This window comes from Arachis duranensis, chromosome 3 (genome assembly GCF_000817695.3).
Source record: "Arachis duranensis cultivar V14167 chromosome 3, aradu.V14167.gnm2.J7QH, whole genome shotgun sequence".
In the NCBI taxonomy this organism is placed as follows: domain Eukaryota; kingdom Viridiplantae; phylum Streptophyta; class Magnoliopsida; order Fabales; family Fabaceae; genus Arachis; species Arachis duranensis.
The window spans coordinates 129,189,686-129,208,710 of record NC_029774.3 but is presented as its reverse complement, the minus strand read 5'-3'; the positions used below and the strand labels follow the sequence as shown (position 1 = coordinate 129,208,710).

Here is a 19,025-nt window from a genome sequence, read left to right as displayed (position 1 = left end):
AACAAGAAGCAAGAAAAGAAAAGTTAACAGAGTGGAAAATTAAAAAATGAAAAAGGGATTTGATTAGGTGAAAGGTTTCGTCTGACAGCGCATAACCCCTAGTGGTAGGCAGCTTTCTCTTTTGTTCTTTCCTTTTCTAATTCGTGAGTGCTATCCAAAGAATATAACAAAAAGTTATAGGGGCAACAGAATCTTGACGATGACCTCCTTTTCCACTACTATGTCTCCTTGGTACTTTTTTTTTCCCCCAACACACAAAAGTACAGAACATCTGCTTAATAAAACTGTTCCATTTGGATGAAGCAGGTTTGCTTAGGTAACCAATGATTACCACTAACACAATGCCATGCTACTGCCACACGTCTAGACCTCATATCATGGCTAATCAGTGATCAATAAGACCAAGACTTTGTGTCATTCCCACTAACTGAGGTTAGTTGTGCCACTATGCTCTATTGTAACTTGTAAGTCATATGCAGGGAAATGATACTGAGTTGTATTTGTGACAAAGGCAAATAGAAGCATATAGCTTAATCATGAATTATATCATATGATGGCAGACATTAAATATATGTATAATGATGCTAGTGGAGAATGTTTCAGAATGTGTAAAAATATGGCAGTATATATACAAAACTCGACATTCCCTTGCAGTTTGTGCAATGTCACTGCCAAAATAGCATAGCCTCTGTTGGTGGTGTCACTCTCTGGTGTTGAGTCTTCATATCCAAACTTGTGTTGATCCTTCACCAGACATACATTCTTTGTACACTCTCCACTGGCTTCAATTGGGTATAAATCTCCCATTGATGATGACACACAAAGACAATGCAGAAAAACTCGAAGGTGACGGGAATGTGTGGTTTGTTGATGTAACTGTGGGAACAACTTAGAGCTTGCAATGAAACAGAAGGCAGGGGTGTCCTTGTTTATCTCGGAGGTAAAAGCATTGCCTTGGGCCACAAGCTACCTACTTATGACGTGGCAAAGGAATTACTACAGCACTGGCCTCCTGATTCTCGTGAATATGGTGGTATTGGAGCACAGGTAAGTAGATAATGTTGTTTGTTGCTTGTGTTTCTTTCAGATGAAAAGATTCCAATAACACTTGTAATATTCCTTCTTATCTAGAATATTTGAAATAATTGAGAAATATGCTTCTTTGTTACAGATATTACGAGATTTTTGGGAACTCGAGAGATCATTGGAAATTAAGCATTTCAAAATTTGCTACGTAATTAAATGATGGGAGCCACTTAAATAAAGATGTTAAAAACGTCTTTTTCTAAAGATGTTTTTTAAAAATTAAAATTTAACACATATAATCAGTTAAATTATATTATTTTTATTAAAATTAGAGTGGACAAATCAGTTTAGCATATAATTTAAATTATTATATGTGTTAAATTTTAATTATTAAAAAATATCTTTAAAAAAAGACGTTTTCTGCATCTTTATGGAAGCATCCCCCTTAAATGATATTATTATGAAGGGGATAATTAATGAAATAGCGCTCACTTCTTGATGCTGTGATGGTGTCATACATGGTATGTCTCAAGTCAGTGCCTCAATTTTTCGGGTAATACTTTGGGTTAGTAATTAATATCGTCTTCACCTGAAATTAATAGTTGTAAATCGTTAAACAATAATTTAGTTAAATCTATCAAATCATCAATTTCATATGAGTTTTTACCTTGGTATAATCATGATATGATACATTAATCAATTCCTGGTAAAATTTGTTTCAAAGAAAAAAGATTGAAAATCTGCCATTTATCCCTTGCATATAAAATGTAATGCTTGCTGATCTGATAAAGTGATGCATGAATTGCCTGTGTATGCCCCCTATTGTTACACATGTATAAGGAAAACTTGAACATCTCTGAAATAGTTGGTAAGTGGTAGACTTTATATACATATATATATATTGAATGATAAATTATAGGACTTGATTTTTATATGTTATAAAAGACTTTTATTTAAAGTGTGATTAAACAAATAAATCACACCTTTTAAATAAAAATCATTATAAAAAGATGTTTTTAACATCTTGGTCAGAATAATTACTTATATATATAGGCACAACTCCGATGGCTAAAAAAATATAGCTAAAAATGATTAAATATGGACCTTCAAATCCAAAAGTAATATGTGTTAAAAATTATGGATATATGTATAAATTTATTTGGCTATTTATTTGAACATTGTCATTTTGCAAATTTGTAGCTAATTTCTATTTCTTTAGAAAATAAGAACTACCAAAATATCGTTTTTGCTCGAATGTAAGTTGGCACTATTTACTTGCAAGGAGTGTAAATGTTTTTTGGCGTTGAACGAGGCAGTGGTCTAGCGTAATGAGGGGATACAAGTTAATGAATAATTTTTATTTCTTTAGAAAATAAGAACTATCAAAATATCGTTTTATTCGAATGTAAGTTGGCACTGTTTGCTTGCAAGGAGTGTAAACGTTTTGTAACATTGAATGAAGCGGTGGTCTAGTGTGATGAGGGGATACAAGTTAATGAATAATTTGTATTTCTAATAAGAACTACCAAAATGTCGTTTTCCCCGAATACAAGTTGGCACTGTTTGCTTGTAAAGAGTGTAAACGTTTTCTAACGTTGAATGAGGCCGTGGTCTAGTGTGATGAGAGGACACATGTTAATGAATAATTTCTATTTCTTTTTAAAATAAGAACTACCAAAGTATCGTTTTTCCCAAATCCAAGTTGGCATTGTTTGCTTGCAAGGAGTGTAAATGTTTTCTGAAGTTGAATGAGGCGGTGGTCTAATGTAATGAGGGATACAAGTTAATCAATAATTTCTATTTCTTTCCAAAATAAGAACTACCAAAATGTCGATTTTCCCGAATGCAAGTTGACAATATTTGCTTACGAAGAGTGTAAATGTTTTTTGGCATTGAATGAATGAAATGATGGTATAGTGTGATAAGGGGATATAAGTTAATGAATAAAATATAAAAAATTTAAATGCATGTATGTATATATATTTACTGTGGTGTAAGACAAAATTTAATATTTTTGTGGTGGAGCATAGTTATTGTTTTGAATTTGATCGATAAGTTATTGCGGTTTATTAGTTAATAATGGTGTTCGTAATTAGATTGGAAACGCTATATTACCAACTACAATAATATCATTAATCTTTCATGTTTTGCTCATATTTGTTTGTTGATGTCAATGTTAAAATTAGTCAAAGGTGTTGTGAAATAAATAAATAATGAAGAGGAAATAAATATAAAATAAAAAAGTATAAATATAAAAATTTAATATTGATATTTATTAAATTAATATCTTAATATAATAGAAATGATTCATATATATTATATATACTGCAATGTGCATAAAGACAAAGAAAGAAGAGTATTTTTATATTTTGTAGTGTATCACATTATTTCAACTTAGAACTCTATTTATATAAGTGCAATATTAACTTGTTCAAATCTTCTTCCATTCAATGTTTATACCATTCAAAAGCATTTGATTGGAGAGACAAGTCATGCCGTGGAAACATCTATATTATAACACTTCTTTTTAGATGTCTATTAAGAATATGCCTCGTTAAAATTTTATTAAAAAAATCTAATAAAAAAATTTTAGTTAATAAAAAAGAGTGCAATATTCTTTGTAATGAGTACTGCCTCATTAAAAACATTGTATAGAAAATCTATTAGGGACAAAAACCTGACTAAAGAAAAAAGAGTACAACTTCTCCTTCTTGTCGACATTATTTACTATATCGGAATCGATGCATCCCAGTCTGATATACCAATTTTTCAAAGGAGTATTTTAGAAGTGACTTTATAAATAAATCTGTCAGATTATCGCTTGAGAGGATTGTTGAATATCAATTGTTCCATGATTTTGAAGGTCATGAGTGAAGAAGAATTTGCGAGAAATATGCTTTGTTCTATCACTTTTGGTGTATCCACCCTTAAGTTGAGCAATGCATGCTGTATTATCTTCAAACAGAACAATTGGAGCTATCTTATTATTAATCAGTCCACATGGTGACAGAATATATTGGATTAAACTCTTGAGCCAAAAACACTCGCGATTAGCTTTATGTATCGTTAATATTTCTGCATGATTAGAGAATGTTGCTTCAATTGTCTGTTTCGTGGACCTCCATGATATAACTGTACCACCATATGTGAACAGGTATCCTGTTTGAGATTTTTCTTTGTGTAGGTCAGACAAGTATCCTGCATCTGCATAGCCAACTAGTTGTGACTTGGATCCATATGGATAAAACAATCCCACATCAACTGTTCTATGAATATATCGAAAGATTTGTTTGATTCCATTCCAGTGTCTTCTGGATGGAAAGAAACTATAAATGCTAAAAAATTCACAGCAAATGATATATCGAGTTGTGTATTATTAGCAAGATACATTAGCGCTCTAATGACACTAAGATATGGTACTTCAGGACCAAAGATATCTTCATTTTCTTCTTTAGGATGTAATTGATCATTTTTCACATCCAAAGATCTTACGATCATTGGGGTACTTAATGGATGTGACTTATCCATATAAAATCTCTTCAAGATATTTTCTGTGTATCTTGTTTGATGAATAAAAATCTCATTTTTTGTAGCCCAATCTGCAGGACAAGACAAAATTTAGTATTTCCAAGATCTTTCATCTCAAACTCTTCTTTTAGAGCTTTTATAATTGTTGGAATCTCTTCAGGAGTTCCAATGATATTTAAATCATCAACGTACACAATAATTATAATGAATCCAGATGCATATTTGTTTATGAAAACACATGGGCAGATATCATCATTCTTAAATCCCTTTTTGGCTAGATACTCAGTAAGACGGTTATACCACATTCGTCCAGATTGCTTTAGACCATATAAAGATCTTTGTAACCCTGCGAATATTCATTAGATAGTTTAGATATCTTTAGTCCTTCAGGAACTTTCATATAGATATCACGATCTAATGATCCGTATAAGTAGGTTGTTACCACATCCATTAAAGGCATATGTAGTTTATGATATGTGGATAAACTAACCAAATAACGCAATGTTATTGCATCCACTACAGGACAATATGTTTCTTCATAATCTATACCGGACCTTTATGAAAAACCTTGTGCCACAAGTCAAGACTTGTAGCGTACAACTTCACTTTTCTCATTTCGTTTTCTCACAAATACCCATCTGTATCCAACAGATTTTACATCTTCTGGTGTACAGACAACAGGTTCAAAGACTTCACGTTTTGCAAGTGAGTCTAACTCAACCTTCATAACTTCTTCCCATTTTGGCCAATCATTCATTTGTCGACATTCTTCGACTATTCTTGTCTCAATATCCTTACTTTCATGCATGATATTTAATGTCACATTATATGCAAGTATTTCATTGACAATTGTCTTATTTCGGCCCCATTTTTCTCTTGTAAAGACATAATTTATCGAGATATCATCATTTTTATAATTTTCAGGTACTTGAACGTCTCCTGTCGTCAAAATTATATCAAAATTTTGGATAACTATAGGTGACTTTACTATGTCTTTATCTTTTTCAACAAGAATAGTATTTATCTCTTTTCTTTTTCGAGAATTTTTGAATTTGGAATTGACAAGTCTACCACGCTTCTAGTGTGAGTTTGTTTCAGTGGCTACTTGTCCAACTGGGACATCAATTTGAATTGGGGCATTTTCAGTTGGTATATAAGATTTAGTTATCCTCTTTGTATAAGAAAATGCATCAGGCAATTCATTTGCTATTCTTTGCAAATGTATAATCTTTTGAACTTCTAGTTCACATTGTCCTGATCGAGGATCTAAATGCATCAAAGATGATGCATTCCAATTAAGTTCATTTTCAAGAATCTTATTCTCTCTCCCTAATGTTGGAAATTTTGATTCATTAAAATGACAATCTGCAAATCGGGCTTTAAATACATCTCCAATTTGTATCTCAAGATATCTTACTATATAGGGAGAATCATATCCAACATATATCTCCAATTCTTTTAGGGTCCCATTTTGGTACGAGGAGGTGGTATAATGGGAACATATATTGCACGCTTGAATATTCTTAAATAGGAAATATTTGGCTGCTAGCCAAAAGCTAATTGCATAGGAGAGAACTGATGGTAACTTGTTGGCCTCAAACGAATAAGTGCTGCGGCATGTAAAATAGCATGCCCCCCAAGCTGAGGTTGGGAGATTTTTTCTCATAAGCAAGGGTCTAGCAATTAATGGAGGCGTTTAATAAGTGATTCTGCTAACCCACTGTGTGTGTGAATATGAGCTACTTGATGTTCAACTCTTATTCCTTTAGCCATACAATAAGCATCAAAGGCTTAGAAAGTAAATTCACCAACATTATCAAGACGAATTGCTTTGATTGAATTTTCTGAAAACTGTGCTTTTAATAGAATAATTTAAGTAAGTAATCTCGCAAACGCCAGGTTGTGAGAAGACAATAAGCACACATGTGACCATATCGAAGATGCGTCTATTAGGACCATAATATATCTAAAAGATCCATATGGTGGATGAATAGGTCCATATATAGTGCCTTGAATCCTTTCTAAATTTAGAGAACTCAAATCCAATCTTTACTGGTGATGACCTTAAAATTAGCTTTCCTTGAGAACATGCAACACAACAATATTTTCACTAGATTTAAGAATCTTCTGGTTCTTTAGTGAATGCCCATGGGAGTTTTCAATAATTTTATGCATCATGGTTATTTTCAGATGACCCAATCTATCATGCCAAGTTATGAATTCATTTGGGCTAGTAAATTTTTTATTTACAATGGCATGTGATTCGATTGCACTAATTTTAGTATAATATAACCCAGATGAAAGTGAGGATAACTTTTCTAATATAATCTTTTTTTTGAATCATGAGTTGTGATACATAAGTACTCATGGTTTTCCTCCTTCATTGTTTCAATATGATATCCATTTCGACGAATATCTTTAAAACTCAACAAGTTTCTTAGAGACTTGGTAGAGCATTGTTTATTATAAATTTTGTTCTTCCGAGAAACAAAATTATAGGTTTTCTGGAGCCTTTTATCACATTGTTTGAACCAATAATAGTATTAACATATTCTTTTTTTGGCACAAGATGAGTAAAATATATATTATTTTTGAGAATGGAGTGTGAACTTGCACTATTCGTAAGGCAAACATCTTCATTATATATCTTTTATTATTTTTTTCAAAGACAAATAATAATAATAAAATGAGTAGCAGTACATGCTCAGTAAAATTGTATTCCTAATTGAAATTATTTTCTAAGAAACACTGTACATAAAAATAGTGTCATATACTAGAATTTTTTTGCCATTACTATTATTATTATTATTTTAAAACTTAACACATTTAATGATTTTGAAATTCTTAAACATAGACATTAATATTTTATTAAACATTATTTATATACATCATACTTGAAATTTAAATACATTAGAAATAAAACGTAATAAGAATTTTTTTATATTATTTATTTACATGAGAACTTTAATAAACCAACATATTAAACTTTTCCATCATTGATCAAATGCCAATATTTCCTTCAGGATCTTCAAATAAATCAGATACTTCATAATGAGTGGTGTAATTTTCAGCAACACCATTTGAAACAAAATTCATCTCTTTTTCTTTGTCGTCCTTTTTCAAGGATGCTTGATAAAGATCAACTAGGTACCTCGGGGTACGACAGGTACGTGACCAATGGCCCTTTCCACCACAACGGAAATATTTATCTTCTGTTGATTTATTTTGTCTATTATTTCTTTCTCTATCCCACTTCTGGCGATATCATTTTTTGTGAACATAATTTTTCTTTCTTCCATTATTTTTCTTGTTACCAAAACCTTGTCATTTACCTCTTATGGGATAATGATTTACCGCATTTGCTTCAAGAAACAGGGCGGCGCCAACTGGATGAGCTTTATGAATTTTTAAAAGCAATTCATTGTTGCGTTCAGCAACAAGAAAGTAAGAAATTAGCTCAAAATATTTTTTAATTCTTTTTTTTGATACTTCTGCTGCAGGAGCACATTCGAGGCATAGAAGGTCGAAAAAATTTTCTTTAACATATCATTATCAGTTATTTTTCTTCACATAATTTCATTCGTGAGGTAATTTAGAACATTACTGAATTGTTTTCATTTATGGATTTAAAATCCTGTAGATGTAAGTGCGTCCACTCATATCGGGTTTGAGGAAGTATCACTATTTTTTTATTATTATACCTTTCTTCAATATTTTTTCACAAATCTGTAGGATCTTTTAGTGTGAGATATTCATTTTTCAATCTTTCGTCAAGGTGACGACGAAGGAAGATCATAGCTTTGGTTTTATCCTTTTGGGATGCATTATTTTCAGCCTTAATGATATCTCCAAAATCTATTAAATTAAGACGAATTTTGACATCTAGTATCCATGATAAATAGTTATTTCCAGATATATCATGAGCATTAAATTTAAGATGAGAGAGTTTTGACATAATTAAAATTTATTACTTGAGTCTTTCTAAATTTTGATCAGAGTCTTGTGCTGATAACATATTGTAAAATAAATAAATAATAAAAAAATAAATATAAAATAAAAAAGTATAGATATAAAACTCTTCAAGCTAATGGTAGAGGCCTGAATCTAGTTAATTGGAAAGTGTTGGTCACCCCTAAGAATTTTGGAGGTCTGGGAATTAGAGATCCTTTTTGTGCCAATATTGCTCTTCTTGGAAAACTAGTTTGGCAACTTTTTCACCATCCCGATAAGCTATGGGTTCAACTGTTGACGGAGAAATACCATTCTTCTAAGGATGATTGTCTTAGTCGGTCTCGAGAAAGGGGATCTTATGTTTGGAAGAGTATATGTCGAGTTTGGGATATCCTGAAGGAAGGTTTTATTTGGTGCATTGGGGATTTGGAACAAAACTTTTGGTTTTCTAAATGGAGAAGAGATGGGTGACTACTTGGTTTTCTAAATGGAGAAGAGAGGGGCGAATGTGTCAGGAGATGGATTATGTTCACATTTCTGATTCGGATCTCAGGATCTTGGACCTTTGGTCATCTGGACAGTGGAACCTTGAGAATATCTATTCTCCTCTGAATCAGTCTCTGCAGAGCAACATTAACTCTTACAACCCAGATGTTCAAGCTGGTTCAGAGGTTGGTTGGTGTTGGACCGGTGCGGTTTCAAAGGTTTATGATGCTCATAGTGGTTATTTGTGGCTCAGTAAGAAGATGTTTAGTTGGGAGGATAGGGGTAATTGGCTTTGGCTTTGGCGTCAACATGTTCCGGAAAAGCACAAATTTTTGGCCTGGCTATGTCTTCGAGAGGCTCTTCCTACTGCTGCATTTCGTTTTAGGAGGGGCATTTCGCACACGGATAGTTGTCCACGATGTTTCTCAGGTCAGGAATCGGTATTACATTGTATTCGCGATTGTCCAAAAGTCCAACTTGTTTGGCAAGCTTTAGGGATCTCCGATCAACCAGTGGATTTAATGAGTTGGTTCTTACATAATAGCAAACAACGCCCTTTTAGATTCTTTTCTGGTTTCTGGTGGATTTGGCGTTCGAGGAATAACGAGATCTTTCATCCTCACGACCATTGGACCACATACAAGGTGATTCGTATGGCTTTGTCCTTGGAAAAGGAGCTTCGAAATATTTTTGAGTTGCAACGACTGTCTATCCCCTCAACCATTAGTGGCTCTTGGATTCCCCCCTCAGTGGGTACCTTTAAGATTAATTGTGATGCTAGCTATCCTGGCAGTGGTGCTCGAGTTGGTTTTGCTTGTGTTAGCAGAGATTGGAAGGGAAGGTGGCAACGAGGTTGTCTGGGAACAATTGAGAGTCGTAGCATTTTGCAAGAAGAGTTGTTTGCTATTTGGAGAGGCTTTCTTTTAGTATGGACTCGGGACAAAGAGACATTATATGTGAGACAGATTGTGTGGAGGCTTTTACTATTGTCAATAATTTACAAGATTGCTCTGGGTTTATTGATCCTTTGGTGTTAAAAATTCGAGATATCATGTCTTGGAAATGGCGTGCTGATCTTCGGTTGATCTTGAGAGATGCAAATACAGTAGCAGACATTATGGCAAAAACCGCAATGAGAACCCTTTCTCCCCAAGTGAAGCTTCCGTTGCCTTGAAAGAATTTGAGAGTAGTATTCAGTGGGACTGCCTTTCTTAAGCAGTTTCTTATTTTTTTTTCTCGTTCTTAATTTTTGTTTATTTCTTTTAAGTCACAAAATATATATATATATATATATTTTGTAATGTGTATAAAGACAAAGAACCAAGAGTGTTTTTATATTTTGTAGTGTGTCACATTGTCTCTATCTAAATCTCTATTTATACAAGTGCAATATTAACTTTTTCAAATCTTGAAAAATTTGCACCGTCTTCCATTCAATATTTATACCGTCTAAAAATATTTAATTGGAGAGATAAGTCATGCTAAGTAGATACCGAGTAGATATTATATTATAACAAAAGGTTGCTTTTTAGAATAATTGCATTCGGTATTTATAAAAAAAAAATGGTGCAAATTTAAGATAATAGGAGTAAAAAAATTGATATTCTTCTTTTATTTTTTATTTTTTAATATTTGGAGAAGATAATATTCTATTTTCTGATTTAATTTTTGAGATAAGTTTTGTAATTTAAAATTTTTAAATATTTTTGGATTAATTATATGTGAACTAAGTATCACTCTAAAACTCAATCAAAAAAATATTATCCTAAAATTATTAATAAATAATATATATTAAAGAGAATTTAAAATTTTAAATATTAAAAAAAAGTTATTTTTGTTACAGTAAAAAAAATTTATTTATACTTTTTAAGATTTGATATCTTCTGTTTAGGACTGCGTATGAATCGAATCTGATATAATTTATAATTCTATCCGATCTGTATTGCACTCATCGGATCGGATATGATATACAAATTTTTTCAGGTCAGATCCAATCCGATTCGCATATTTGCGGATCGGATTGAATATAAGGTATATCCGCATAATTCAAAAATACTGTTTGACTGTTTTTACAAAAAAAAGTCCAAAAAATCTATTTTTTTACATATTTAAGCCTATTTACTCTTAAAATATTGTCAATAAAAAATCTCTTGAATAACAAAAATAAAAAATAATAACATAAGGTCTAAGTTTAATTATTCTAAGTTAAAGTATAACATAAAAAATAAAAAATAAGATATCATAAAATTCATAAACCAACACACTAAAATTTATATCATATTAAAATTTATTTTCTTAAATTATGATGCAAATCCGCAAATATCACGACCAAATTTGCAATTTGATCCTATAGTGCAGATTAAATAATATCCACAAAATTTAGATCGGGATACTGCAAATATACAGATATTATCCGATTCATGTGCAACTCTACTTCTATTTAATAATGGTCAAATACTAAGATCTGAGGTGACTTAATATAATGGATTAAATTTTTTTAAAGTAAAAAAATTAATAAAATTAGGTAAATAGAAAAATTAATAAAATTAGTAAAATAATAAAATAAAAAATTAATTACTTTAATATAACAAAATATATATTTCATAAAAATTATAAAATTAATAATAATTAAATTTTTATTTTATCATTTTTTTTACTTTAGAATACAAAAGGAATAAATACAGTTTCCTTTAATAAATTAAAAGTTTAATTATTCTGTTAGTGTTTTAAGAAAATTTTAATTAGGTTTTTATATTATTTTTTTAATTGGGTTTCTGTACTAATTTTTTTTAATTAAGTCCCTTTTAACAGTAATTGACTTAATTTTATAGGGACCAAACTAAAAAAAATTGGTGCAAGAATCTAAATAAAAAAAATGTATAAGAACCCAATTAAAAAAAATTATAGAACAAAGACTCAATTAAAAAGAAAAGAAGTCTAGAGACTCAATTAAAAAAAAATTGGTATAAAGACTCAATTAAAAAAAAATATAGAGACCAAATTAAAAATTTCGTAAAATTATAAGAACCAATAGAGTAATTAAACTTAAATCAAATGAAATGTAAATATATGTAATACTTGGTGATCACTGCACTAGTGATATATTTTAAAGAGATAATGTTAGAAAGACAAAAAATACAATCAAAACTTATCTTATTTAACATTTATTAATTGTCACAATAATTAATAAAACAAATTGTTACTGTTTTTGGCTAATTTTCTAAACATTTCCGATTTTAAAGAATGTTGTGTTGTACAGGGTCAACTAGTCAAACACACTATGGTAAGTAAAGAGTCGTGGAGTGTCCAATAAGGCAATAGCAGTTGCTAGCATCACAATCACAATCACAAACACTAATGATATGATATGATAGAATAGGAATCTCTTAACTGCCCACCATGATTTAAAGTTAAACGCGTAAACGCCCTATTGACTTTGGACGAAGAAGGAGATGAAGCTGTGTGGTGTATTTGTAAAGATGTTTTTACGCAAAAAGATAACTAAAATGTTAATAGTCATCCAATTCGCCAAAAAGGAAAGCCGCTAAATTCCAATTATGTTGGTCAGCTAATGAAGCCACACTTTATGCCTCAAACGTTATCCTCTCTTTCGCCGCTCATGGGTTTTCTTCCCAGAAAACTAGTGCTACTGCAACCGCAACTGCAACATCAGAATGAGCATATGATTATGAACACAGTATCACATAGCCCTAGCCCTAGCCCAGGCCCAGGCCCAGGCCCAGCACCTTCTCCTTCCCCTCTTCAATCATCACTGTCACTCCCTATCCCCATCCCGCCAAAGTTCCCTTTCCCTTTAATCCCTATCCGTGATGAAGGGTTTCACGTGCATCTTCTTCAACTTGGCATGATTATCATGGCCGGCACCGTTGGAATCGCGATGCTTCTATGTGCCGTCTCCTTGATCCGAAGGATCTGTTGTTCCCGGAGGCATAACCGCACGGGAGGAAACACGCCTATACTGTTCCATGTTAATGGAGATTCTGCTGTTTCAGGTTCGGATTTCGATGACGATGAGGGAGCCTTGGTTGATCACCCTATATGGTTCATCCGCACCGTGGGGTTGCAGCAATCGGTTATAGATTCCATCACAGTGTTTGTTTACAGAAAAGGCGAGAGGCTAATTGATGGTTCAGAGTGCTCTGTTTGCCTCGCTGAGTTTCAAGAAAACGACTCTCTCAGGCTGTTACCAAAGTGCAGTCACGCCTTTCACATCCCTTGCATTGACACGTGGCTTAGATCGCACAAGAATTGCCCTCTCTGCCGCGCACCCGTTCTTCATGATTCCGGTACCGCAACTTCTGTTAGTACGGAGGTGATAGTTCCCGAGGCTGATTCAAATGGTTCTGGTGAGAATCAAGAGAATGGTGAGAGTAGTTCAGTGAGGAATATTGGAGATGAGGATGATGGGGGTGAAGATGGAGAAACCCTAGAAAAGATGAATAGGCACAGAGATGCTTCGATTACACAACCAATGAGGAGGTCGGTTTCCATGGATTCATCATCCATGTTTCGTGATTTGAATTCTGATGATCAAGATGACAAAATCACCAATTCAAGTTCAAGAATATACAAACTGGCTTCAATAGCATTTCAGAAGAGGCCTAGAAGCCCTTTTTCACATAACAGGAAATGCTCCACTTCTACACACTCTAGGAGCCACAGTTCAACTCTCCCTTTGTAGAATCTCCTCAGCAATAGTTAGAATTAGGGTATCAGAGTTCATCCAAACCACTTATGATCTCTCTATATATGTATCTATGTTTCAATACAATTAATTATACACTCAAATTTTAGTGTTTGTGCTCAGATCCTTCTTTTTCCTTTTTTTTTTGTGCTGGTGGATCCGTTTTTCTTTCTTCTTTTTCCTATTAACAAGAAAAGTTAAGAAAGAGTATATTATTGTTTAAATTGCATCAGCAGGGAGTTCAATCCAGACATCTGAATTGGCCCAGAAACACATGTGGGTTATCTCTGTTTTCAATATATTTTGATAAAACAGAAATATAACTGTTCTGAACGATACTTTTTTTCCTTGTTACTTGATCATTGAATCTCTTTTTTATATAGGTGAATTATATAAAGTATAACCTCCATGTATACTCGTATAAGTAACTTTAATTTACAAGTAAAATGCATTCTGATACCGTTTAAATTAAGTTGACTCGAACAAGTGAAAAACAAGGTCACTTTCAACCACATATTCCCCAGATCACTGACACCTTCTTTTAGTCATTTCTAATGCAACAAATTATACGAAGAAAAATTATAAGATATTAACGAAGAAAATCTTGTTCATTTTATTCTGACTATTATGAATATGGTTTAGAAGACAGGTTCACACATCTGGTTCTATGGTGTAGTGGTTAGCACTCTGGACTTTGAATCCAGCGACCTGGGTTCGACTCCCGGTAGGACCTCTTCTTTATATGTTTGTTTGGCAATGTCATATTGTTATGAGTTTTTAAAATTTTGCTCGCTGTCATGCACTCATGCTTCATGCTCCTTTGAATCCCGGTGATTTTTAAACAGAGAAATAATACCTAAGTAAAAAATTTAAAATTCCAGAGCTTGTTAGCTTGAACCTTGGTTTCTGACTTTTAATCTAGACCTATATAGGGATGTATAAGTTGCAGTAGCAGGGTACTAGTGGAAGAATGTATGTGGAATGCTAAGTGTATAGATATTCTATCTTAATATTATTCAAAGCCATCTCTTATAAAGCAATATGTAAAGTCTCTTAACGAGCTGGCCAAGTACAAAGTATCCAAGAAAAAGAATGAGCAAAAATCCGAAATAGGAGAAGGGTAGAAGCGTGAATTCCATGATTCTCCCAATAGGTGTGAATGGAAGTGCAATTCCAATTGCAGATATGACAAGCGTGGAGCACATGACAGGCGAAGAAGCAATGTCCTGTATGAAAGGAATTTTGTCAGTTCTGATCAAGTGAATGATGAGAGTCTGCATGAGGAGGCCCTCAATGAACCATGCTGAATGGAAGAACTTCTCATCCAAATCAGCTCCGATATTGTAATAGAACCAAAGGAACAAGAGTGCTGCCACGTCACAGAGAGTGCAAACTGGCCCATTCCACAATATGAACATTGGCAACCCTTTCTCTGACCATTTCTGAGGACTCTTCACATACTCTCCGTCCATTTTGTCCCAGGGGATGGCGATTTGTCCCACGCTGTAGAGCAAGTTCTGTGTGAGGAGCTGTTTAGAGGTTAAGGGCTCATACTTGAGGAACAAGATTGCTATGAGCAGTGAAATCACGCCTCCCAGGTTTGCAATAACTGACATTTTCACATACTTCATTGTGTTGCCAAAGGTGAGTCTACCGTGCTCTACTCCTGCAACCAGCACATTCAGATCCTTCTCAAGTAAGATGATATCTGCCATGTCTTTGGCTATGGCTACACCTGAGTCCACTGAAATGCTAACATTCGCAGCATCAAGGGCAAGAGAGTCATTCACACCATCTCCCAAGAATCCAACCACATGCTTTCCAACTGTCTGCAAGGACTGTACCACTCTCAGTTTCTGAGTTGGCGTCAGGCGTGCTAGCACCGTGGCGCGTTGAACCGTCTCATGGAAACTTTCTTGGTCAAGTTGCTCTAGCTCTGGCCCTGTTATCACATCACTGGTTCTTATGCCAACTTCAGTGCATACTCTTGTTGCCAATGACAGTGAATCACCTGTTAAAACCTTTGCTTCAACTCCTTTTTCTGCCAAACGCCGCAGTGCTTCTTTCGCCGATGCCTTTGGTGGGTCGAAAAATGTTATTAGGCCAAGGAATATCATGTCTCCCTCCTCACTTGTCTTTATTCCATTACTTGCTTCCTCTCCAAGTTTCTTTATAGCTACTGCTATAACCCTTAATCCCTCATTGCTTAGTTCTTCTGAAAGATTTAAAACTCTATTATAGTCATCTGAAGAGAAGATCGAGATTCCTTCTTTTTTGTCAGAATTTGCAATGTAAGAACAAACTCTCATGACTTCTAACAATGCTCCTTTTGTTACCATGAACCTGCCAGAGAACTGTGGCTGTCTCTCATTTGTTTCTAAGATTACAGATACTCTTCTTCTTATGAAGTCAAAAGGAATCTCATCTAGCTTTCTCCACTTGGATGGCTGAAACTTAAATCCATTTGTATATACATATGCAAGAATTGCATCATCCAATGGATACTTCTGCTCAATCTTGAAGTAAGAATTGAGAAATGCAAAGCGTAGAACTTGTTCTTGGGGCATCCCTTTGCTGTCAACATGATTAACCATAATTGCACGATTCATTGTTAGTGTGCCTGTCTTGTCAATACATAGAATATCCCTGCAAAATATGAAGAGTGAGTACAAGACAAATGAGTGATATTTCTTTTTTGGTTGATAATGTGACTACATTCTTACATGGATCCCATCTCGCGAATCGCAGTCAAACTTTTAACTATACACTTGTCTTTAGCCATAGCAAGTGCTCCTTTGGCTAGACATGTATTCACAATGAGGGGAAGCATCTGAGGATTGAGGGCAGATGCAACTGAGATTGCAAAAAGAATGCTGTTGCTCAAATTAAGTGATGTAAGGTAATCTGTCAAGAACATAATTGTAACTAGCACTAGCATAACTGAAATAAGCAAGTAAAATATCCACTTGAGACCCTTTTCAAAGTCATCTGGTGGCTTCCTCTTCCCAACTTTTGAAAACATGGTGCTCATATAAGTATTGGATCCTGTCGATACAACCAATCCTGTTCCAGTACCTGAAACCACGCTCGTGCCCTGCAGTTAAGTTTAGTATTGGTTTAGTATTGGTTTGGTTTGTAAATATAAAGTCTTTGGTTCATTTCAATTCACCATGAAGCAGATGTTCTTTAAATCTAATAAAGGAGTGCTTTGATCTTCTCTGATATCAGCAGTTTTCTCAGTTGTCCAAGATTCCCCAGTTAGTGAGGCCTGGCTGTTCAAAACGTCACAATGTAAAATTTAGTTAGCTTAATTCACGCGCAATTATGATACGAGCAATTCTACATGGTCAGTAAATATTATTATTTTTAGCCAGTAATAATTTGCGCTCATATTTACAAATGTTTTGCACACAAGAAGCATATATAGTTTACACTTTATACCTATGTTTTTCAGAGATTGTACACATGAATTAGTAAAATTTATTTATTAAAAATAATTTAGTATTTGGATTGGTCAAATGATGGTAAAAAATACAAAAAGTTGCTGTCCTACGAATTTCTCTTATGATATAAAAAGGTGGTAGATTTTGAAGTTGGCATACCTCACAACAAGATGCTTTGAAGATAACAACCTAACATCACCAGGAAAGAGATCACCAGGTTCAAAAATGACAATGTCGCCGGGAACTATATCCCTGTGATCAACTTGAACAATTAACTCTCTCTGCACAACTCTACCAGCGCATCTTTGCACTTTTACTGGGCACCTTACCAATTCAGAAAGTTTCATGGCTGCTTTTGAGCTGCTGTATTCCTAAGAATCACATTTAGTTTAGTGAATGCATTTATGATTTCTATATTCATTCTTGATCAACAAACAAGGTGAGAGGCAAGTATACCTGACAGAAACGAAGGGCAACACTAATGAAAACCAGTATAAGCATGATGCATCCATTTGCATCGTCACAAGCAATGAATGACATTGCAGATAAAACAATGAGGATCATGTTAAAAGGATGGAAAAGAGAATTCCACAAAAGATGCCACCACCTTGGAAAAGAATACTCAAGTGGAACATTTGGCCCATTTTCCTTTAGCCTCCTCTCTGCTTCAGTGAAACTTAGACCTGCAAACACTTTATTAAAAACATTTTCTAGGAACAACTTCAATATGAAAATATTGTTGACTTGCCTCTTTCGGTGGAAGCAACATACTCGAAGGCAATGTATTTCTGAGAGTGAGCCAAAGTGTATAACCATGAGCACACTCTCTCTTCTTCCTTACTTTGTGAACCCCCATCAGCTTCCTCTACAATTCAACTCAACCATCATAATTAATAAAAGCATCATATTCTAAAAGGTGGTTGTTTTCTACGGAGCTTACTTGAATGGATGAGGCGGCGCAGTAACAGTAGAAGCTTAGTTGGGAATGAACATTGGTGGGTGGTAGTACTAGGAGGATTCTGTACAAGAACTTGGTTTATGTTGTTGGAATCAGGTACCATGTACGAAATTTTGGATCTGCCCATAACAAACATTGAAATAGGAGGGTAGCAACCATTGAGATAGAAAAAAATAAGAGTATCTTTGTTGAATGGTTCGAGTGAGAGGAAGATCAGAGGTTTGTCTTTTATTTATGAGTAGTTGCTCACTTAACTACTTCTAATTCCGTATTGCATGCTTCTAACTACCATGCCACCAAAGAAAGTTAGGTGCTACTTGATTAATCAATTCATTTCCATTGTTAACTAACATTCTTACCTGGATAAAACAATGACAGCAATTTGATACACTTTACTTCAAAATTCTCAACATACTTCTAAATTAAATCAAATACATTTTTTTCTTTTGTGAAAATCAAACACATTTAAAATTGAATAGCCTCCACCTCCAAGAAAAATTTATTATTATATACATTAATCAAACTTGTTTAATTTGTCTCTAAACTTGGACATACATGTATACCTGTCTAAGCGGTATACATAGATTGTTTTTTAGTTCATTATAGAGAATATTATGAGCGGTCAATTATGCAATGGAATTCTAACTTTCAACATGGACTTTACGAAATTAGAGTTGATAATAAGGGTTGATTTAAAATTAATGTACAAAGAAAAAACTATTATACATTTGACTATTAATATTTAATACACGTTAGTTTGGATAACTGATTTTTTGTGTATATATAGTCTAATTTAATTTAAAATTAATTCGTATTCTTTTTGTTAAAAGATTAAGATATCCAGATCTATTTTATAAAGTACACTAGTTTCTTAATATATAAAAAAAGTCAAAAGTAATAATTATTTTGAAATAAAAAGAATAGTAGA

The 19,025-nt window shown here is 33.5% G+C and overlaps 3 protein-coding genes and 1 non-coding gene across 6 annotated transcripts; 3 read left to right on the top strand and 1 right to left on the bottom strand.

The window, feature by feature from the left end:
- Positions 1-8,957: 8,957 nt before the first annotated feature.
- On the top strand, positions 8,958-10,165 carry LOC107481550 (uncharacterized). The gene is made up of 2 exons (XM_021137060.1): positions 8,958-9,906; positions 9,996-10,165. Exons 1-2 carry the CDS (start codon positions 8,958-8,960, stop codon positions 10,163-10,165), a joined length of 1,119 nt encoding a protein of 372 aa, XP_020992719.1.
- Positions 10,166-12,410: 2,245 nt separating this feature from the next.
- Positions 12,411-13,818, top strand: LOC107481823 (RING-H2 finger protein ATL51). Its single transcript, XM_016102145.3, has one exon. The coding sequence runs from the start codon at positions 12,563-12,565 to the stop codon at positions 13,691-13,693; it is 1,131 nt and encodes a 376-aa protein (XP_015957631.1). The 5' UTR covers positions 12,411-12,562; the 3' UTR covers positions 13,694-13,818.
- A 539-nt stretch (positions 13,819-14,357) lies between these two features.
- Positions 14,358-14,429, top strand: TRNAQ-UUG (transfer RNA glutamine (anticodon UUG)). The gene has a single exon. It is a non-coding gene; the product is annotated as a tRNA-Gln (tRNA).
- A 242-nt stretch (positions 14,430-14,671) lies between these two features.
- LOC107481824 (uncharacterized) lies at positions 14,672-18,282 on the bottom strand. Of its 3 annotated transcripts, none has more exons than XM_016102146.3 (7): positions 18,080-18,282; positions 17,888-18,004; positions 17,596-17,822; positions 17,299-17,510; positions 16,866-16,968; positions 16,420-16,790; positions 14,672-16,342 (listed from the first exon to the last, which is right to left on the bottom strand). In XM_016102146.3, the coding sequence occupies exons 1-7, from the start codon at positions 18,231-18,233 to the stop codon at positions 14,713-14,715; spliced, it is 2,814 nt and encodes a 937-aa protein (XP_015957632.1). In that variant the 5' UTR covers positions 18,234-18,282; the 3' UTR covers positions 14,672-14,712. The 3 variants fall into 3 exon arrangements, with proteins under 3 accessions (XP_015957632.1, XP_052115422.1, XP_052115423.1); XM_052259462.1 differs by having other exon boundaries at positions 14,673-16,342; positions 17,911-18,004; XM_052259463.1 differs by having other exon boundaries at positions 14,673-16,342; positions 17,911-18,282.
- Positions 18,283-19,025: the final 743 nt, after the last annotated feature.